Source organism: Haemaphysalis longicornis, unplaced genomic scaffold (assembly GCF_048455015.1).
Source record: "Haemaphysalis longicornis isolate Haplotype H1 unplaced genomic scaffold, Haemaphysalis longicornis Haplotype H1 scaffold_8, whole genome shotgun sequence".
NCBI lineage: Eukaryota > Metazoa > Arthropoda > Arachnida > Ixodida > Ixodidae > Haemaphysalis > Haemaphysalis longicornis.
Genome location: NW_027526445.1, coordinates 36,312,738 through 36,335,977, shown reverse-complemented (window position 1 = coordinate 36,335,977; position 23,240 = coordinate 36,312,738). Strand labels below are relative to the sequence as shown.

The following is a 23,240-nucleotide window of genomic DNA, read 5'->3' as shown; positions in this document are numbered from 1 at the left end:
CTTCTTTATTTTATTAGTTTTCTTATATGTACAGTAGTTTCTAAGCTGTATGTTGGGGGCTACGTCCTCTATTTTCAACAAAAACCCCACAGCAAAGCTGAGATAAATTTTCAAACAGTTGCGAGGTTGGTATCGTTGGTGCAACATTCTTCTATTTTCTCCCTTATGTGCAAGCTTCGATACCCCGAAAATGAAATCACTATGCGTAGTTTCTGCAAACCTTTTAAGAATACACTCTTGCCTCATAATGACTTCTTATGCTTTATCGCGGCATTGACTGCATAGCAACAGCGGTAGGTATGGTAACTATTACACTACGCGAAGCTACTGCGTCCATGGAGAATCAGAGTGGCTTTGTTGTACTGCTGAGTTTTGAAGGATTTCTCGGCACCTGCCTTTTTCTTCGGCTTTCGCACACTCGACCAGCTGTACTCGCCTACAAGGTTGTTCTGGAGAAGGGAATTAGGAACAGTACAGAAGCACACGACAAGGTAACGGGCTCCGAGGACGTCAAAATGTGGGCGAGCGGATTCGCAAAAAGTAATGGCCTGAGCATTATGTTTTGCGGCGTGGTGGCATAAAGCATGGGAATGTCTGTGCTTGCATATTGTCACGAAGCCAAAGCCTGCGCACTTGTCTTGAAGAAAAGACACGTTTATTGGAGTGAACATGGGCTCATCTAACAACTCAAAGAATACAGAGGCAGCAGAGCATCAGACAACAAAGTGACTTGCGCAGGCAATTGTTGACAAATCGAATGCCGCGGAGTCTGCTCTGAGGGCATTTATCTCTCGCCGGGAGGGTTTCTCGAAATGTTGACTTACATCGAGAACACTTGTAGATCAAAAATGATTGTTCTAGTCTGTTAACGTCAGTTCGAAACACTCTCTCTATCAAAGGCGATGACAGGTGCGGCATAATGATTAGAACATGCGCTTCACTTGGCCCACGGATAACGATAACACAGCCCGACAGAGCCGGTCGGCGAAAACCAAACATAAGAAAACAAACAAACCCAAAGCGTGGTTTGTGGCAATATATTCTGCCTGTCTCCCGCTCTGGCTCTTGCATTGATCACTTAATCCTGGCCCGAGACAAAAAACTACCCCTTAAATAACTCCCCACCTGTGCTAACTCGTTTGTCTACGTAAAACCTGTCGAGCCGCTCAGTTGTTTATTAACGTGTACGGAAAATCCGAGTCACCCGCCAGCCCTTACGAAGATGTTAGGGAACAACACACGACGCAATCAACAGTGATCCTCTCTCGAAAGATGATATATATATCAGCTTGTTTGTTTCTTCCCATGAAGTACAGAAACTTAAGAAAATCCCCGCTGGCATCCGGCACAATACGAGAAGTGGTACGTAAATCACGCGGGTTTTCTCGTTCGCAGGCGTCCACAGGAAACAGCACCAAAGCAACGTCGGTGATAGTGTGGTTTCCCCTCCATCATGGGGCAAAAGAGAGTGTATCCAATTGTTAACAAGCGCAAATGGCCCAGATGACACAGGAACAGAAACTGAACATACATAGAACAGACAGAGAAACTAGATACACTGCAGACCTCCTCAAATCGCGCTTCGGGCTTTGCTTGACGTGAATTCAGGGCATGTCGAAATCCACCGGCAATCGAAATTTCTAACCTATCCCTTCCCTCCAAAGACCCAAAATATTCCCCAATGCTCGCTGTGTGCACACTCGCCCACTTCCCAGGCGGCACAGAAAGTGTGTCCCAAGACCGGCCCGTCTACGGCCGCTTTCTGGCATGTCCGGCCAGCATCCAGGTTGTGGCAGCCACTGATCCTACGGTGAACGGCCAACATTCGGCAACCAGCGCTTCGGTATTTCTCCGGTCGCCCGAGTTCAGATGCACAACGGCAGCTACCCGGCTTTCAGATATACAGTTGCCTTTCGGCTGCCGATGTTGAGAAAGAAAACGGCCGAAGTACGGCCTTAGGAATCTGTTTTTCCTTTTGGAAGCCGTGTTCAGACCAAACACGGCAAGTGACCGGCCACTCAATATTGGTATTTTTGGGGCAGTTGGTGTTCGAAAGGAGACCGGCCGGAGCGCGGCTGCCGCGCATTCGCGCCCTTAACGGTGAACCACGCGTCCGTTGGCAGAATATTCGTTTTCTTCGAGCAACCGGTGTTACACAGGACACCGGCCGGCTTACGGCCCCAGAATGTACGTTTTTCATTCGGTTAGCGGTCCTCGGCCGAATTACGGCAAGCGAATGGCTGCAGAATTTTTGACAACCGCTGTTCAAGAGGAGACCAGCCTACATAAGGTCTCTGGTTATACGTCATTCGGTCGGTAAGCGGCATACAGCCGAACAACGGTACGCGTCTGGGCGCCGAGAATTCATGCACAGACGTGTTTGAAAGAAGACCCGCCGGTGTAGGAGCGTTTTTTTACTTGGTGAAGAAAGAGCCGTTAGGGAGCCGAATGACGCAGACGCGTGTTTCACCGGCTCGGTGCGTTTTAAATGAACGTACGTCGTTTGTTAAACACTAATAAGTGCTCTAGGTGAACGGGCAAGGTGCACAGACTCACTGGACTTTGCCAGGGAACCTTTTAGACCATCGGAATGCCATTTCTTGCAACAACAAGACTGTGCAACACCGACGGTGAGCTAAGCCTCGCCACTCATAGCCGTTACCACGCCTCGCCCGCCGGCTTCGTCGACGCATCAGCTCGAGGCTATTCGCCCACTCAAGAAATGGAGACCATTAGAGACATCGACCTGTCAGAGATGTCGGACACGAGATGGCGGTGGTTCACCAAATTAAATGGCCTTAAAGGGAGTCGAGCGAGCGGCTGCCACGCAGGAGCTCAATCGCCACCATGTCAAGGACTCCCCACCAAAGAAAGGCAAGAGCGCGCAGAACCGGAAGTTTTTTTGCTATTCTTGTTACAATAATACTGCTAAAATCAATGTTGCACTTTTTTGTTGGTGCTAAACGTAGAAGAGGCTAAGCTCGTGGATTGGTAGGCTGAACTTCGTGCTCTGCACTATGTTACTTCATGGGATTTTATAGAGCCTATGTAGAACCAAGTGTTATTTTAAATTTGCCGTAACCACAGAGCCTTGTGAATGACGAAACCCGGATGTTATTTAGTTGCGGTGTTTGAAGGTGACCTTAGCTACCCTTGAGATATGACTCATTTTGGTTAAAAATAATCGCCAGCGTCCTAGCAAACACAAACTTCGTCAGGTTTTTCTCGCTCAATGCAGCTTGGTGAGTTCACCCACGGTTTGGCTCTAGCTAGAGATAAGCTTAAAGTAGTTGACTGTATTTCCTTCTACTGCAAAAAAGCATTTGACGGTGTTCCATTTCACCTTCTTGTAAGTACATTACGGGCAATAATCTGAATGAATCGGTTTGTTGCATGGATAGCCGAGTATATCTCTCTGAGACAGCAGTCGGTCGCTCTCAATGGTTCATCGTCCGGATTATGTTCCCGTGACCTCAGGAATTCCCCAAGGTCCAGTTGCGGGCCCTCTTTTGCTTCTGTTATATATAAATGTTATTACTACTGCCGTCAAATCTTTGTTCGAAATGGTCGCGAATGACTGTGTAGTTTACAGTACTATAGTGAATGAACGTGATTCCAAATACCTGCAGCATGACTCAAATTTAACATTCAGGTGTGCTGATACAGAAAAGTAGTTGAATGTAAAAAGTGCGTTAATGTCAACGTTACAAGAAAATCTTCGTTCTAATTTATTACGTATATCGTAAATTATGCAGCTTTAAGAACAGCCGCGGATTATAAATAACTAGAAGTTTTTTTAAAGAGTTAATATGCACGTTCAAAACATAAAAAATACGGCTGCACGTGTTTTTGGCTTTCTGAGGTAAACTTTCAGCGACCCTCCACCTAACTTAAAAGAACCACCGTATTTCACACATGTGCGCTCAATGTTGGAGCAGGCATGTGTTTTCTGGGATCCCTGCACCAAAGAGCTGGTTGATACACTCGAAAACATACAGAATGCGGCAGTGCAATTCGTATTAGGTAATTGGCACAGTCAATTTAGCATGAGGGAAAGTAAAAGTAAACTTAAATGGCAAGACGGCAACGATCACAGACGAAACCTCAGGTTGACATTTTTTCGTAATATCTATCATTCGAAAACTGGAATAGATGGGGAGAAGTATATCCAAGCGCCATTCTATATCCCAAAGTGGGACCGCTAGCTTGAAGCAAATTATTATTTTTCCTTTAAAGGCGACGCCTTGCGCGTTGATTCATTTTTATCTTAGAATAATACGAGAGTGTAATTATCTTCCACGTATTATTGTATCCAGTTTATATAATGACGATTTTCTCCGCGCTTTGTAGAATTATTTGGTTTTTTGGTCTCATATTTGATGCTTAGTGTTATGTATCCCCTGCTGTAAAGCATTCAAAGGGAAAAAGGCATAAAATAAATAAATAAATAAATAAATAAATAAATAAATAAACTTGCGGAGCCGCAAGGTAGCCTCCGAAGGGGTGAGAACCTTACGCATTCAAACTAGACCAATGAAATATTCATTGTTTTATTCGGTGCAGTATGCAAGGATTTTTGTGTGAGTATTGCCATCGCTATGTTATTGTTTTGAAACAAATTATGAAACTTTAGTTCTACGCCCTCCCTTGCGTGAACACCGAAGAATACAACTGCATCCACCTGAAGCAGGGCGTCAATCGCAGTGCGTCTAGAAGTTCTATAACGTAGTACGACTTCGGAGGGAAATTAAGGTCTTTTGGAATATTAAGTGGTGTGCACGTAACTCATGAAAACAACATAAACATCGATTGACAATGAAAGCGCTTCTTTATCTCTCCTAGGATCACCCGTGTGAAAGATCATCAGGAAAGTTGATCGAGTAGAAAATTTCTTTGCAATAATAATACGCAAATAGTGGACATACTTGTTGCTTGAAGGAAACTATATTGAATGCTGCTGAGTGTTTTCTGGAGTACCATAACGCTTAGTAAAGACATTCGCTCCGGTTTTATATACAACAGAACGGTTCAAACTGCTGTTGTAAAAATAGTTGATTTAGTCAGAGCAAGAAAGGACTCAGGAAGACTGTCTTCAAAGAAATTGCCTAAAAGCGGTACTTTGATCTTTGTGAAATTCAACCCATTAAAGTATGTGCCTTCCGACCCTCCCCTTTCATTCCTTGTTTAATACAGGTAAGCCTCCCCACAGAAGATAAAAGGATCCGGACAATACATATATTCCAGCTCTGCAAATAAATGAATATTATCGGTATTCTACAGCAAAACAGGCACAGCAATTGAAGGAACGACCGTTTGTAATCACGGTTTTATAAATTAGTTTTGGTGTCAACTGGCGCTGATTATTAAGCAAGGCTGCGCTGAAGGATAGACGGCTGGTGGTTGCGCGAGGGCTAACTCTGATGTGGGTGCAGTGGACCCAAAACGGTGGTTTGGTGCTGCTGCACAGCGCGACTGAGTTATCTGCAGGCGCTGCACGCAGTGGCCGTCCACCGGCCTCAGTACAGTTAACGTACTGTGGCTGAACTCCAATGCCCATAGCACGGCCGTATTTCCGGGAGCTTTAGTCCAGCTGGAGTCCGACGACCGCATCTCGGCTGTCCTCCGGTGGCCATACTTCGGCCGTACACGGGTGGCTTTGTAATGGCCGGAGACATACGGCTGGAATCTCGCCGCATGAACGTAAGACGGTCGACTGGCCGACAGACACGGCCGTTGGACAGCGATGGGAGTACGGCCGTACATGGCCAAAATGCCACACTTGGGGACGGGCCGAACATGGTTTCCGGAAAAATGCCTGGCGGAAAATCACCGTCCAAAGTGCGGGTGGAAGAAATCACCGTCCAAAGTGCGGACTCCGAAGAGCGGGTGGAAGATATTTTTTATTTTTCTCCACTTGCTGAGCTGCCGTTGACAGCTAAAGACATTGATCGCTAAACAGGCAGAGGCAAGCTGTTAAGAGTGGTTCGAGACACGATATGGCATGATTGGCCCAAGACCATCTTGGGTTTGACGGTTTGAACTTTCCGTCGATGATGGATGTGTTGTATGGACAAACAGGGTTGTGATTCCTGAGTGTTTGCGTAATGTGGCCCTGGAACTGTTGCACGAACGACACCTGGGAATAACCAGGATGAAAGAGCTAGCCCGTTCAATGATATGGTGGCCAGGGATGGATGAAGCTCTCGAGCAAACAGTGCGCAAGTGCAAAATATGCCAGAGTGTGCTTCCTGCGGCACCACCAGCAACACTTTCGCCTTGGCAGTTGTGTGAGAACCCGTCGGAGAGGGTGCGTTTGAATTTTGCAGAGAGGGAAGGTCCGATGTTGCTGATAGCGATTGACGCCTACTCAAAGTGGTTAGAAGTGATACTCATGACCCCCACAACTGCAACAAAAACTGTCGATGTTGTACGCTCTTTGTTTGCAGCGCATGGTTTGCCAGTTGCTGTGGTAACTGATAACGGGCCTCAGTTCCGCGCGGCAGAATTTGAAACTTTCCTAACCGCAAATGGCGTCAGGCATTTTCTTACGCCTCCCTATCACCCGCAATCGAATGGGGCTGCCGAGCGCGCTGTACAAACCACAAAAAAGGCTCTGCTAAAAGTTACTTGAAGAGAAAGCAAAAGCAACCACGAGGTCTTTGCAACACAGGATCGATAATTTCATGTTTTGTTATCGAACAACGCCCCATACGTTCACAGGGAAAACGCCCGCAGAACTGTCCCTGCGCCGGAAACTGAGGACTCTGTTATCATTACTACACCCAAATGTGGCGAGCACCATGTCACAAAAGGTGGAAACAGTGAAAATGTCGGTCCATAAGCGCCGAGCGGGGCCACGATCGATTGCAGTTGGTGATCGAGTACTTGTGCGTTCTGTGAGGGGGGAAGTTGTGAAATGGTTCCCTGGTAAAGTGACGCAAGTGAAGTGTTCTTGCACGCATTTGGTATGTGATGGCAACAAAGTACGATATGTGCACGCAGACCGTTTGCGACGTTCTTGTTTAGATCAGCCACAGGAGCCACAAGTCATTCCAGAAATTTACCTGCCACATGCATCGGAGGTTCTGTTCCCGGTAACCCCGGTTTCCCAGCCGGATGACCAACCGGAACGGGACAGACCTACAACCCAAGTTGAGCCCCGAGACCACGCACAAACTATACGACGGAGTGCCCGGGATAGGCGACCTCCAGAGCGCTGGGGCTATGATTGTGTTTAAATAAGTGGGAGGGAATGTCATGTCGCGCTCGCGCCGCGATATCATTATTGATGTTGACTGGAAGCCCCGACGTACTGGTGCTGATGCGCATGCGTCACTGATGCATCAGGTGTAGATAAGCGCATGCATTGTACGCGGCTGGGGTTGTTGTTGCGTTGAGGATGCCAGTGTGCGCCTCGGAATAAAGGCTGTTCCTGAAAGAAACCGGCTCGGCTGATGCTAGAACAGAAGCGATTGCACATGTTCGAATTGATTATGTGCTCTATAATTTTGCAGCATATGCAGGTTAAATATATCGGTCTACATTTGTCAGGCGAGTAAATATCGCGAGTTTTGTAAATTGGTTTTATTTTTGCTACTAATCAGTCAGCAGGTAACTTTCCAAGTGCTACGGATTCTTGACATATATACCATAAGATCTTGCTTGTTAAAGCGAGGGTGTTCTTCAATTGTTTCGAAATAAGGTTATCGAAACCGGCTGATGTAAATAGTTTGAGGTTCCTGAGTGAATCAGGATTTTTAAAAGTGATAGTAACAAGTTCCATATATGCGGCGCCAAGTTCGGAAAAGGTTGGAACAATGGAATAGTCCTACCGAGTGAAAACAGGTGAACACACCCTTCTTTGTTGGCGAAGTCACTGCATCCTGCATGGAAAAGCCGCTTTTCGATCTAGTCATTGGAAACGTACCTGGCGTGAGAGAACCCCACGATCCTCACCCATGCTGGGAACCCTCCTCAAGCACGAACATGGGACTTGGAGCACCTCGAGAACTCTGCCGAGCTTCCATTGCAGTGCTGGCACGTTGTCGTCCTTGGCAATATATAAGTCGCCAACTCGCAGTCCCGACGGTGACGAGAGGAGACAGCGATGAGCCGAGCGGAGAAGAAAACATTCTTCCTTCCAGCGTTTCCATAGTCTGCGCAGAAGGTCGTCTCTGTATTTCATAAGCTGTCGCAAGTCATGCCCGGCGGAATGAGGCAGACAGTCTGCAGTTTGTGCCGGTAGTTCCACGGAGCGCTTTCCAATCGGTAGTGTTAAGGCGTTAGTGCCACTGCATCAGTACTCTCTACGCACAGTGGCGTTAGAGGGCGGCAGTTGATAATACCTTCTACGTCAGCCAGCACAGTGATCAGCTGTTGCTAGCCGAGACTATTTTGTCGAAGGCAGCGCTTCAACGCATCCTTCATAGTCCGAATGACGCCTCCTCAGAGACCACCCCAACAAGGAGCGCGTTCAGCGATGAATTTCCAGTTTATGCGGTGAGCACTGGCGTAGTCATGGATGGTCTCCGTGAGCAACCGGCGCAAGTGTTTTGAACAGCTTCGGAAGGCCGTGGCGGTACTGGAATAAACTGTTGATGGGATGCCCCGTCTGGACGTGAAACGACGAAAGGCGAAGATGAATGCTCGTGCTGTCATGTCGGTGGTTAGTGCAAGGTGGACAGCGCGTGTCGCTGTACAGAAGAAAACGGCAACGTAGAACTTCGCAGAATGTTGTGTAGAGCGGCAGTAAAGAGGTCCGCAGAAGTCCACTCCTACGACGTCGAAAGGTGACGACTCTGCTATGCGGTATTTTTGTAATGGGGCCACCACTACCGTCGAGGGAATCAAACGACGGCGGTGACAAGGCAGGCAGGACCGAAGAAGCCTCTTGACTATTCTTCTCCCCTTCAAGTTCCAAAATCTTGACCGGAGGTCAACAAGCGTTACTTGAACTCCGGCGTGCAGAACACGGAATTGCGCTGCGTTTACCAAAAGCTGTGTAAATAAGTGTTCACTTGGCAACAGGTTTGGATGTTGAAGTTACTCTGGCCGGCCAAGTTCCTGTAGGTGGCCTCCAACTCTGAGCAAGTCATCGTCATCAATATCATCAATATCGTCATCAATATCTGGCCACAAAGTCAGCACACTCGAGCCTGATGAAAACGGCCGGCCAGCGTGACGTGCGGTGATCTCCAATGAGAACGCGGTTTTCTGCACCAGGTGGAGCATACCCCTCAGCCTTATCAACTTCTAGCGACTGCACCGGTCGAGAAGATATTGTCTGGATTTGGGAAGCATTGCGAATAAGCTTCATAATCCAGGCTGTTACTCGTACTAGTCTGGATAGTGAGCGGTAGTTCTCGAAGTTGAGCAGTGGGGTAGGTGGATGGGCCGTTTACTGTGAGACGGCGCTTTGGTACACGGACGACATCTCGCTGGTCAAATGCTCATGCTGGTTTATTCCAGCGTACGCATTCAGAGGCCAGTTGTGTTCTGGTTCGGCCAACCTTACAGTCCCAGTCCGCCATATTTTCGCTTGTGTCAGAACTATTGCTGCCACTCAGCGCATTAAAAGGTCCACCGTAATGTCTGCGCTCGAGCAGTGCAGTTAGCGCGGCTCTCGTAAAGGTCAGCTAGTTAATTTTACGAACAGGGTTCCTTACGAATGTCTTCCAGCGGTTCTCATCCTCAGTAATCCAATGCAACCCTATAATTTGGTGAGTCCAGAAGGATGTGGTACAGGAAGAGAACTCTGGCATTTTGCAGATGTAATGGCCTAATCTTGCGCTAAAAGGCACAGGAGGAGCTCTAAATGTGTTAGATAAATAGTCTAGTCTTCAACGGTGCAATGCGTGACCTGGACTGTAAAGGAGTGCATTAAAAGGCGTCATCGGAAGGCTGCCAGCTTCATTGCAGCAGTGGTTGCGGTCACGGAAAGATCGCTAAGCGTCTTCTCGTATTTGCACAGGTTTCCTGGGCACCAGATCGCACCTGCGCAGTACTGCCTGGCCAGCCGCCGAATCTACCCGGTGTGGCTAAGTGATCATCGACTAATTCTTCGCAACGCCCTTCTTCGCCCCGTGTTGCCCCTGCGACTCTGCTGGGACTGTCCACGAGAGCCTTAAAGGGCGTCATTGGAAGGCAGCAAGCTTCATTGCAGCAGTGGTTGCGGTCACGGAAAGATCGCTAAGCGTCCTCGTATTTGCACAGGTTGGTACTCTGTATCAGTTTTTTCTCGGATCTTAAAACGGCCTAACCTGTACGCAACCACTACCGCTGCAGTGCTTTTGAGATTTGTTGTGCTCTGCCGAAGTGTTCCCTTGCTACGCCGACCAATGCTGAATTAGTTAAAAACAATTAGGTACTTGAGGCGCGATTTAGGAAAGATTGGACACGCTAGTTGCAAAACTATTTCAAAGCGTCAAAGTTAAACTTCTTGGCGCGGCTCTCGACCCCTGTGCCTCCAACACTAAAATGTCTGAAATGGAGGAGAGCATGGGCCTTGTAAATGAGTTGGTCGAAGGCATACGCACTAAGCAAGTGGAGCTTCTTTAATTTAACAAGGCTCTGAAACTTGAAAACGCCGCCTTGAAAACCAGGGTTTTTAAGATGCTTGTATTATGCTTGAATTACAGGAGGTCCCCCTGCAATCTTTGACTTTGGAACCTCCTCCTGTATATACCCAATGTATGTTCTTTCTTTGTGATGAATAAAGCACCATCGAATCGAATCAAGATCGAGGAGCCAGATGGCAAAGCTGCCATCAGCCACTGGGTTACGTACAAAGACTGCAACTCCGTATGCATGACGGGTGCTGTCAGCCAACAAATGTATTGTCGTGCTTGTGGGGTCATGCGATGCCAGTGGCAAGCAACGTTGAAAGCGGAGGGTAGATAGGACCGGGAGCTATGACACCCATTTTGTCAACAAATCCCCCATCTCTGCTGGAAGAGGTTCGTCCTGGGCGGTGCCTATCGCCAGAGCCGTTAAAACAGAAGTCTTGCTCGCCCCTAGAACTGCGCTATAAAGCCCAATGGGTCGAAAAGCCGGGCGAAAGCTTGTAAACCTGTTCGGTTCGTCTATGGTTCAGTTCAGATGTACGACAGTACTCCTTGCGGATACAGGATGATGTGATCTAATAAGCGGTCCCAAAGCAGGCCAAGCACGTTGGATTTGAAGCTTTGATTCCAAACGTTTTCAACTGAAATGCCGTCCTTCAAGTATTGATTCAAGAGCACGCGTGAGTTCGATCACCATTTTCTCAGTTCCATTCCTGCGTTGGTAATAATGCCGTTCGCTTGCCGGCAAATTTCCAGTGCTTCCTTTTCACCAGACGCCCCTTTGACCAAGTCATCCACGTGGAATGACCGTTGTAGGTGAGCTGCAATGTGAGGATGTGTTTCTCCCACGTTTCCAGGTGGTGCTGCAAAGTTGCAGATAGCAAGAACCGGCTTGAAGACGCTCCGAAAGGTACTCGGGTCACGCGCCATTCGACGATTGTGGGTTTGGGACGATCACATGTTGGTAATCTGTCAATCCACAAAAAACGGGGATCGTATGTGTCCTCCGGTGTAATGCTAATCTGGAGAAAGGCCATCCGGATATCAGCAGTAAGAACAATCTTGCTGCACCTAAACTGCAAGAGAAGCTGGAGAAGATCAGGCCCTAGAATTTTTTCGCATTTCGTTCAAAGAGGGTGCACCGAATTTGTGCGACGAGGCACCGAACACGACGTGGACCTACGTAGTAACAGCTTCACTTCGGACGACCACGTGATGAGTCAAGTAGTAGACAGTCTGTCTGTCCAGGAGATTTCAGATGGTAGTACTCTCTCCGCTTGACCTTCCGTAAAGTACTCGCGGATAATGGCCTCGTATTCCGGCAGCAGTTCTGGCTGGTTCTCAAAACGGTGAGCTGTTGGTTTATTCTACCTTTTGCAACAGTCCTGTTAGTGCGGGACTTGATCCCAGGTGAATTGATCATAGGCGGCACTACGAAGCGGCCTGCACTCACTGTGAAACTGGATGAAAGCCGGGTGTTTATTGACTACACGACCCTAGCGCGAATCGCTTATTCCCACTGCGTCTAACCGCCACACCTCCGATGGGTCCCCATGATGGACTTCAGTGCGCCAGTCATCAGTACAGACCAGGAGCAGAGTGTTGCCGCGGTGTTACGAGCTGGCAGAGGATAGCACATGTCATCGTATGTTCCCTGGACGACCCTGCCGAAGATTGTCACTGCAGCACACAGATTGTCCTTGAAACGCTCGACACGCCTGGTTACAACTCTCCAGTAATTGTCGCATCCGATTAACACACTCACAGTCGAGTTTTGAAGTTGGCCTTTTTGGGGCTCGTCAGCCAAGGCTGAATTGCGGTACCGTAACATAGTAATCACGGTACCGTCAATTGCCGCAATCCTAAAGGTACACACCCCTGGAACTTCCAGAGATTAAAGGGCGAGTTTCGTCGATTCAACGCGGCCACTGCGCGTGAGGTCGATCATTCTGCATTGATACTGGGGTGGACTGCGGTACTTGCCGAATGTGAATACTGCGAAATCCTCTGTTCTAATACACGGAAAAGAAAGCTGCTGCAAGACGTCTTGATGCACAAAGGTCCGTTGGCTACCGGTGTCAAGCAGTATCTATATCGGCACGCGGCCGTGGGTTCCACACGCCCACACTGGAGCAACACCGGAGCAACACCGGTAACGAAGACATGCTGCTCGCATGAGCCGTTGTTTCTTCCCTTGCTCGTTGTGTTGCCGCCTCTTGGTTTTCAGCTGCTATAGAAGTAGGTAGTCTCGGAATGTCAGTTGCTGCTCTCTTTCAAATATCGCACAGTAGTGAAATATGCCGCCCTAAGCAGTGGTCACACTTGATCCATGCTTCGGTTTGGCCGTTGCAGGCAGTGTGGCCCTGCTTCCCCCATTGAAAGCAGCAATCCTTTCAGGTAAGCCGCCGGCGCTTTTCTTCTGCTGGTATTGCGGCATGGCAGTCGCGCGTCACGTATCATGGAATGTCGCCGAGGGGGCACGTAGTCTGCCCATGCGTGTACTAATTCGCACCTGCCGAGAAAGATCCTGGGGTGGTATCACGTTGTTGGTTGCTGTCAACCTTCTTGAAGTACGTTTCTCGCGTAACAGACGACCCTCCTCTCTGCTTTCGACTTCCACTTGCAGAAAGTTCAGGATTGCAATAAATTGACCCTGTCGGGATACTACTGCACAGTCCGCTCCGGCCATGTCCGTCTTCGTGCGCTTACGGTAGAGGATTGCCAGGTCTTCCAGCAATGAGCGCATCAGCACCAAGCGCAGAACGACCGCGTACTCTGCAGATGGCATGGCAAGGATACCCAAACTACCTTTGCTGAACTGGATCTGCTCGTAGAGGTCTCGCAGCTGCGATATGTGAGATGACGACTGGATCACTTCGTTGGAGAGCAGGCTCTCTACGTGGTCGTTGATGGGATCTTTCCTGCAATAACGCTCCCTGTTTACCTTGACGGCGACCTTGTAATTAACATCGGTCGATCGTATCCCTTCCATTGCACGCTTCGCAGGGCCGGTCAAGTAAGTCTTCAGATATTGAAACCTTTCAAGATCTGTGTGATCGGGATGAGTGTGTATTGTCGCCTCGAGGTGCTCCCAAAACCCTTGCCACGCGCGGCTCTCACCACTGAAGACAGATATTTTACGTTTAGGCAAGACGACGCCTACACTCGGTGTACGCGTCGTATGGCTTGTTCCTCCAGCGCTTTTTTTACCTTGATAGTGATGTTACTGCGGAAAGAGATTTGCTTTGGTTACGCTGCTCGTACATCGCGATGAACTGCTTTAATGTGCATGTCGAGGCATGTCGAGGTATAGCCCTTCGTAGCACGGGTCCAGTGCTTATGGCTAGGTAATGCAGTTCGGGATTCTTCGGTTGGAGGACGGTCATAGAAGTACTCTCGCAGTCTAGTATTCCTGGCGAAGTTATCAAAGTCCTTAAAAAATTCAAATTCCCCCAAACCGCCAGTTACCGGGCAAGAGTTCAGACCTTTTGACTGGGAGCTTTTCTGATCGGGTGAGTGGGTAATACTACAGAGGTTGATCCCATTTTGTTACAAGTGTGTGGCGCCCCCCATCCCTGATATTCGTTGGCCGCTAAGTTGAGTGGCCCCACCAGGCTCGGTGGGCCACATTGTGTGTGGCCGGGCAATAAACGCCGCCGAGCACGGCTGCTCGGGGGTCAGTTACCGTCACCACCAGCACGCTGCAGGTAGTCTCTCGGCTGGAGGGAACCCCTACCCTCCCAGGTTCACGAACGCGGGTCTAGATCGTCACACTGGCGACGGGGGAAGAAGCCCGCGGAGCGACCGAAGCCACCGTGAACGCCGCCACCGAGAACGCCGAGACACCGCCCCCCCAAGCCAGCCGCCATTACGCCATGCCGCTGTACGGGAGGATCGAGCCGTTCGAGGGTGAAGGGTCCACCTGGCCGGTCTACGAGGAACAAGTCGGCGTGTTTTTCAGGGCTAACGACACACCCGAAGCAAAACAGCGCGACATCTTCCTGGCCAGCTGCGGGACCCGCGTCTTCGCTCTCCTGCTCGACCTGCTCAAGCCGGCCACGCCGCAGGAGAAGCCGGCCACGCCGTCGCTACCACTGCTGATGTCATGAAACGGTAGGGGACGGCTTCCGCCGTAAGAAATATTTTTTTTTGCCGTTAAAGTTGAGGGAGATGGGCTTCCTCAATCGAGGATACTTCGGATGGAGGTGAATAGATGTAGTAGTAGCAGAAAAGGCAGCGTTCAATTTTGGAAATTCAGCTTCATATAGCAGTAAAAAGTTCGTTCCAGTGTCCTTGAACCACCTAAAGATAGCATTAAGTACAAGTTGTAGACCACTGACGTTACAGGGGCCATGAAGACAAAATGCAAGTTTGGTTCATTCAAAAGATTGCCTCGTTAGAATCATGCCGACACCACTTTTAATGTACATTTCGCTCAAATAAGCTGTATAATTATGACAAAGAAAAGTGAATCGCCATGCGACCCACTAGCTTATTTTCACAACAGAACCTATGATATTGTCACGGATGACAAGACGACAGATGGATAGAGTAAGGCAAAGCAACTGTTTTAATTAGGCGAACTTGTGCCCACCGAACTGAAGAAACGCGAACAGGGAGGCCGCCGTCGAGAAAGAGAGAGCGCTCTTGCACGGCGATTGCGTTCCTCGTCGAGTCCTCCCCACGTGCGTCCGCGAGCTGTGCGCTGGACGCCATTCGGCACACTTGCGCGTCCTACCCGGCGCAGAATCTTCTCGAACGCGGCCGCATGACGCGGCGCTGTTCCGGTGGTCGCTGGCACTCCCCGCTCTCACTAAAAATGGAACGCTTTGTCGGAGCGTGTGGCACTATCCCCCCTCAGAAAAGCTGCATTGTCCCGATGCTGCCTGGTACAAAAAAACACACAACAAAGCGTTCAATACACTCAGTGCACTAGCGAGAGCAGTATGGTTTCAGCCACACAACGTGCACCACCTCCGGACGAAGCGGCCGCCTGTTGGATGACGCTTGATTGTCGTCGGGTAATACTTCGTAGGTCAATTCACTGACACGGCGCGTTATTTTGTATGGACCAAAATAGCGTTTCAAGAGCTTTTCGCTGAGGCCGCGGCGTCTTATCGGTGTCCATATCCATACTTTGTCACCAGGGTTGAACCGTACGTCTCGTCGGCGGAAATTGTACCGATGGGAATCGGTGCGCTGCTGGTCGCGTATTCGAGTTCTTGCTAGTTGACGGGCTTCTTCAGCACGCTGGCACACGAGTTGGCAATCGACGTCTGTGATTGCGTCCAGTTGGTGAGGCAACATGGCATCCAGCATGGTAGTTACCTTTCTACCGTGAACAAGTTGAAATGGTGACGTTCCGGTAGTTTCTTGCACGGCCGTGTTGTATGCGAAGGTTACGTACGGAAGCACCTCATCCCATCTTCTGTGTTCCACGTCTACGTACATAGCAATCATGTCAGAAATCGTCTTATTTAGCCATTCGGTTAACCCATTTGTTTGTGGGTGGTACGCAGTTGATTTGCGGTGACTAGTGCCACTTAAACGTAAGATTTCTTCGGTAAGTTGTGCAGTAAATGCTGATCCTCGGTCAGTAATGATTACCTCGGGAGCGCCGTGCCGTAGTAAAATACATTCGATAAAAAACTTCGCCACTTCCGTCGCAGTTCCTGTCGGTAGGGCTTTCGTCTCGGCATAGCGGCTCAGGTAATCACTCGCTACAATAATCCACCGATTTCCTGACTCTGACCTAGGAAATGGGCCAAGTCCATTCCGATTTGTTGGAATGGCACCCTTGGCGGTGGAATCGGATGCAGAAAGCCGGCATGGCGTAAGGGCGGTGTCTTCCGTCTTTGGCACTGGTGGCAAGTCTTAGTGTACCAGCGTATGGTCTTCGCGAGTCGCGGCCAGTAGTAACTTTCTCGTACTCTTGAAAGCGTGCGCGTATAGCCGAGGGGTCCAGAGGTGGGGTCATCATGACAGGCCTCAATAATTTTTCCTCGCTGGTCACTGGGTGCAACAAGAAGCCATGATTTTCCCCCAGGTTCGAAGTTTTTCTTGTATAGGACGCCGTTCCGAATGCTCAGTGAGGGTAAAACGCGAACGAAATCAGGGGGAACTACGTTTCCTTTTCCATCCAAGTGTTCCATCACGTGCCGTAGTTCTGGGTCACGTCGCTGCCGCACTGCCATATCCGTTGCGTTCACTGCTCCGAGGAAGCTCTCCTCGTCATCAGTCTTGTCCACCGGCGCTAATTCTGCGGGATTTCGTGACAGGCAGTCTGCGTCCTTGTGCCTTCGACCTGACTTGTGTGTCACCGTAATGTCAAATTCTTGCAATCGGAGGCTCCATCGAGCAAGTCGCCCAGCAGGGTCTTTCAAATTCGCCAGCCAGCACAGTGAATGATGGTCGGTGACAACTCGGAATGGGCGTCCGTACAATTATGGACGGAACTTCGTCACCGCCCACACCACCACAAGGCACTCTTTCTCAGTCGCCGAATAATTGGTTTCGGCCCGGGAAAGTGTTCGACTTGCATACGCAATAACTTGCTCAGCCCCGTTTTGTTTCTGAACGAGGACTGCTCTAAGGCCTTTGTTACTAGCGTCGGTGTGTATTTCTGTTTCGGCGTCCTGGTCAAAATGCCCTAGCAACGGAGGCGTTTGTAGTGCTCGTTTCAGTTCGTCGAACGCACTTTGCTGTCCTTCCTTCCACTCGAAGGCGACGCTTTCTTTTGTCAGGTAGGTAAGTGGGGCAGCTACACGAGAGAAGTTCCGAATGAAACGCCTGTAGTACGCACACAAACCGAGGAACTGCCTGATGGTCTTCTTGTCGGTTGGAGTTGGAAAGGCAGCCACAGCGGCTGTCTTCTGTGGGTCGGGGCGAATCCCTTCACTGCAAATGATGTGCCCGAGAAACTTCAACTCCCGGTAACCGAAGCGACATTTTATCGGTTTAAGCGTCAGACCCGCGTTCCTGATTGCCTGTAGAACTGCTCTGAGACGCTGGAGGTGTTCGTCAAATGTGTTCGAGAAAATTACAGCATCGTCAAGATAAACAAGACACGTCTGCCATTTCAGACCAGCAATAACAGTATCCATCACCCTCTGTAAGGTGGCAGTCGCAGTGCAAAGTCCGAACGGCATCCTTTTAAATTCATACAGGCCGTCAGGTGTAATGAACGCCGTTTTTTCTCTGTCCCGTTCGTCAATTTCGATTTGCCAATAGCCACTCTTCAGATCTACTGATGAGAAGTAACGAGCACACCGTAGTCGATCATACGTGTCGTCCACACGGGGTAGAGGATACACATCTTTCTTAGTTACGCGGTTCAATCGCCTGTAATCGACAGAGAATCGTAGTGTTCCGTCCTCCTTCCTCACCAGCACTACTGGCGCAGCCCAGGGGCTGTTTGAGGGCTGGATGATGTCATCTCGTAACATTTCTTGTACTTGTTTCTGTATAGCTTCTCGCTCCTTGAAAGATACTCTGTATGGCGATTGATGAATGGGATGCGTGGAATCTTCAGTGATTATTCTGCGCTTGGCAATGGCAGTTCGATTGACACCTTCTGCAGTCGAAAAACAGTCTTGAAACTCATCTAGTAGCCTGGTCAAATCGTCTTTCTGTTGCGACGAAAGCATTGGGTTTACGTCGAGCCCCACGAGTCCAGTCGAGCTTGCTCCTGGTGAACCTGCCTCTCCTATCACTGCTGAAACGTCCGAGAAATCACTGATGTCTTCGACGTAGCCAATTGCCATACCTTTCGTGAGGTGCTGCGGTTCGTCCCGAAAGTTCGTCACAAGAACTGTGGCACGACCATCTTGCAGTTGTGTGACACCTCTTGCGACGCCAATGCCTTTTTCCAGGAGAAGCTGAGTATTGCATTCAACCAGGGCTTCGTGGCAAGTACTTGCATCAGTGCCAATGAGCAAGAAAAGTCCCGAACGTGGAGGTACCCTCACATGGTCATCTAGAACTCGTGCCGTCGTGAATATCGGCCGCCGGTCTTCGGATGGCGCGGCAGGTTTTCGAAGCGTCAGGCTGCTCTCACCAAGATCGATTATAGCACCGTAATCACACAGAAAGTCCATTCCGAGTATGACGTCTCTAGAACAGTTCTGCAGAACGGCGAAATTCACGGGGCATGCCTCGCCATTAATTATAACACGAGCGGTACACTTTCCGATAGGTGCTATGAGATGTCCCCCGGCAGTCCGTATTTCAGGGCCATCCCACACAGTCGTCACTTTCCTAAGACGGCGTGAGAAGCTCCCGCTAAGGACGGAATAATCTGCTCCAGTGTCGACGAGCGCAATGGCGTCGTAGCCGACAATCATCACACTGACGTTATTTGACACGGAAAAACGCATGCCGTGTTGAAGACCACCTTTACTTGACTCACTGCGTCCCACCGCCGCTGGAGGCTCTTCGCTAACTTTGCCGGCGGCAACCCCACCTCCCGGGGTTGCCGTGCCTAGTTTTCCCGCCGGGGCAGGGGAGAGGGGCTCTCACGGCGAAGTTGGCGAGCAGGAGACGCTGGGCGACGGGGTGACGGCGAACGGGATTCTCGGCGCTGAATCAGTGGCGGAGACGCCGGGCGGCGCAAATACTCGGCGATGTCCCGTGGATGCTGGCCGTATCTTGGACACGGGTCGTTCGGCCGATATCCGCGGAGTCCAAGTTCGCGGTAGGGGCAGTGGCGGTAGACATGATTGGCCTGTCCACAGTGGAAACACAAAGGTTGGTTGTCGGCCATCCTCCACACGTCGCTTTTCCGGGGGCCGCGATGGGTTGTGGGTGCGTATTGTTGCGATGGAGGTTCCCGTCGTGTTGGAGCCAGGTATTGGCGAGGAATTGCGGGAGGCGAATTTTGGACTACGGCTGCATACGTCAAGGCTGGCTGCTCAGGGACAACCTGGACAGCGGGTTCTCGCACAAGGGAGCGTCGCACTTCCTGCCGAACGACTTCCGCGATGGAAACGGATGCTGCGCGTTCAGAGGATGGAAGCATCTTCGTCAATTCTTCCCGGATGACGTCGCGAATTGTGTCTCTAGTGCGTTCGGTGCCGCCAGTGGTCACGTCCAGTCGACTATCGGCCACGGAAGCCACGCAGAGGACGGCGGCGTTAAGTTCTTCCCGGATGATGCTACGAATAATGTCGCGAAGATTTCCGGGCTCGGCGGCAAGCGTTTCACGGTAGTTGTGCGCCAGTGTAGTGACACTAGGGCCGCCAGTGAGCCTGTGATAGTGGCTAGCTCTTGCCTGTAGCGCCCTTTCAATGTTTGTTGCCTCAGTAACAAACTCACTCACTGTCGTTGGGGGATTACGAATGAGGCCACCAAAGATGTCACTCTTCACACCTTTCATAAGAGTTTGCAATTTCTTTTCTTCGCTGGCCCGCGGGTCGGCGCGGACAATCAGGCGGAGCACTCCTTCCACGAAGCTGGTGACGGTTTCATTTGGACCTTGGACCCTTGTCTGAAGGAGATCCTCGGCACGCTGTCGTCGGTACGGGTTCGCAAATGCCCGCTTTACGTCGTCTTTGCAGATTTCCCACGATGCAAGTGAAGCTTCGTGGTTTTCGTACCAAGACTTGGCAGTCTCTTCTAGTGAAAAGTAGACGTTCTCCAGGCATTGCTTCGGGGTCCATCCGTTGTGGCGGGCGACCCGTTCGTAATACTGGATCCAGTCTTCCACGTCTTCAAATGGCTCCCCACGGAAGGGCATCGGCGCCCGAGGGGCGATGGGCATGTAGATGATTTGCGGTGCACTGGCTTCCGTCTGCTGGCCTTGGGAAGTCATGACGAATTTGGCCTTCGTCCTCGTTCCGTCGTGCAAGAGTCCAAATTCGGGCGGTTGATTTTGTAGACGTCGGCTTGTACGTGGCTGGTCCTGATCCAGGAAGACGCGCCGTCCGGGGCTCAGAATTGGGCTTGCTGCACGGCGTGTCGGAGGGGTACGCTGCATGGGTTATGATTACCCCGCACCTCCACCATTTTTGTCACGGATGACAAGACGACAGATGGATAGAGTAAGGCAAAACAACTGTTTCAATTAGGCTAACTTGTGCCCCCCGAACTGAAGAAACGCGAACAGGGAGGCCGCCGTTGAGAAAGAGAGAGCGCTCTTGCACGGCGAACGCGTTCCTCGTCGAATCCTCCCCACGTGCGTCCGCGAGCTGTGCGCTGGACGCCACTCGGCACACTTGCGCGTCCTACCCGGCGCAGAATCTTCTCGAACGCGGTCGCATGACGCGGCGCTGTTCCGGTGGTTGCTGGCACTCCCCGCTCTCACTAAAAATGGAACGCTTTGTCGGAGCGTGTGGCACTGAACCTATGATATCATACCAGCCAGCTCTCCGATTGGCGGAGGCCGGAAAAAACAGACGCAAATTACGCAGAGCGTACAAGCTTGCCTAACAATCTATTTGCGCTTTGATTTAAGGTCCATTCTTTTTATATCATAATAATGGGGGGACAAACAATGTAAGTTAAGGAAGCACACGTAAACATAGAAGTAGCGATGCGTAGTGCTGGTGGTAGTGCGCGCACTATGCTCTGTTTAGATGCACAGCACTGCGAGGCTTTCGGGTTGTCTCAGACAAAACTAGCCTATTGAGGCAAGCGATAGTGTCTTACGTGATCATATTTGTCGCGCGAGCACTATGTTTCACGAAACAATTATTTTCTCCATCAACAAAAACAATGCAGGTTTAAATACGGTCACAAACAAACCGAAGGCAGAAAACGGCAGAAAGTGGCGCTATCTGGGTTGACTAACACTAAACAAGTCTCAGCTCGAACCTAAGTTTGGCTGAAAGGCCTATTCTTATGATTCCGCTGCAAACGGAGTTCAAACACACACTTTGTCACGCGAATCAAAATTTTAGCCTAAATTGAATACCTTCCTAGTGAAAAAGCCATCGTTTGCTTCTAGACAAGCGCTGCGGGCACTATAAAACGAAATATTTCGAAAAAAATAACCATTTATTTTGTCTATAATTCCCATTTAAGAAATTATGTTGCGTTCTGCGTAATGCATATATATTTGTTTTTTTTTAATTTAAACGCCAGGTAACGTGTTTAACAAAGTCTTTTTGAAACAAACTTGTGCACTTTAATGGAAACTGTCACACAAGAAGAAACTCTGTACTTTTACAAGTAATTAAACAGCAATTTTAATCTATCTGCAAATATTTTACCTTTCGGTGCGCAACTTCCGGTATAAAGCAAAATAATTTTTTTTCAATATTGGTACACAATATTCGTGCTACAATATGGTGTACTAAACACTATAAATTTGGCGGAATGGGATCGCGCTCAACGTATGCGCCACACATATGGCACCAAAATTACCTGTGCGAATAATGGCGAATTTATTGGTTTGGTGCAGATAGCCTGAACAGCAGCCAAGTGCTCAACGGTGCCCTTTCACAAAGGAACAAGAATTGGGCTATGGATAAGCGCAATAAACGAGGGAAAATATATCTCAATAAAAGGACAGTTGTCAGCATATACACCGATGTATAAAATTAGTCAGCAGCATGCGCGTTGGCCAGTGCACTTGGCGGCAAGTCTGTAGAACCAGTACACGCGGAGGAGAGCTCTCACTACGTGGAACCTGCAGCACGAAGTGCGAGCAGGTAAGGTCTCATGGAGAAATTCGCGCCTAATTATATAAGAAGTAAATATTTCCTTTGAAACGGCAATGCGCACGTCTTTTTAAAACGCTGAACACAGGCTTAACGAATGTTGCAACGAATGTGTCATTCCTAATTCAGAAGCAGGAAAACGTCACAACAAATTTAATGACAATGCATGTGGGAACGATTGATCTTTTTCTGGCTTTTGTTTGTGTGAGTACCCTGCACTCCTATACATCAATATAAGTGTAGAAAAAAAAGTTTTTGGCGGTTTTGCAAAGTTATCCACACGGTCCCCGAGGTCGCCCTTTCCTTGTTCCTTGGGAACGGTTTCTTAAACTACTCTTCTATTTGTTTATCTAGTTGCAGTTTTTATGTTCCAGCCTAATAAGAACACCTGATGTTCTTACTATCCTAGCCCAACAAACCACTGAAAAGTTTGGTGTATTGCCTTGACAGCTCCGCCCACCAACTTATCCGTGTCGCTGACGTGACCCGAATCATGACAATTTGGCAAGTAAGATGGTCCATCATATTTACAGGTGTTTACCTACAGCTAATGTGAGTGGCAAAGCTTGAGCACATGTACAGCCGCTTGATCAGGCAAATACCAAGCAATGCACGTTGAATTGTGCTGCCTCAACAGGCGGAATATTTTGGGCGCTGACCGACATTTCGGTTCTCGCTAGCAGAGTTATTCACTCCCTCTGATACGTTCACTTACATCTATTACTTACAAAACAACCGACGTTGAGTAGCAACATTGTCTCTTGGCTGCATCTAGTAGCCACCACCGACGTACGCTTATGAACGTATAGATACCTATAAACGTTTATTTTTTCATTTGCGCGAGCATCTCTGGTTGAAATGCTTTCCACATACGCCCGGAAGGCAAGTTTTGAAATCGCAGACGCGAAGAATCGGATTTACATGCGTTGGCTGGGAAACCTTATGAATACTTCAAACATTATAAATTGCCATGTGAAATGGCCTTGCCATCCTGCAAAGCCGGAGGCGTGTGTTTAAGGAA

The 23,240-nt window shown here is 49.4% G+C and overlaps 1 protein-coding gene and 1 pseudogene across 1 annotated transcript; both read right to left on the bottom strand.

Moving 5' to 3' along the window:
• Positions 1-13,554, bottom strand: part of LOC144148244 (uncharacterized) — a 132,877-nt pseudogene extending 119,323 nt beyond the window's left edge.
• A 5,487-nt stretch (positions 13,555-19,041) lies between these two features.
• Positions 19,042-20,535, bottom strand: LOC144148243 (uncharacterized). The gene is made up of 2 exons (XM_077679812.1): positions 19,791-20,535; positions 19,042-19,700 (listed from the first exon to the last, which is right to left on the bottom strand). The coding sequence occupies exons 1-2, from the start codon at positions 20,533-20,535 to the stop codon at positions 19,042-19,044; spliced, it is 1,404 nt and encodes a 467-aa protein (XP_077535938.1).
• Positions 20,536-23,240: the final 2,705 nt, after the last annotated feature.

Coding starts and splice junctions, on each gene's coding strand:
- LOC144148243 (XM_077679812.1), bottom strand. CDS start 20,535: ATGCAGCGTACCCCTCCGACACGCCGTGCAGCAAGCCCAATTCTGAGC. Junction 19,701..19,790: donor CAGGCTCACTGGCGGCCCTA/GTGTCACTACAC, acceptor TCATCCGGGAAG/AACTTAACGCCGCCGTCCTC.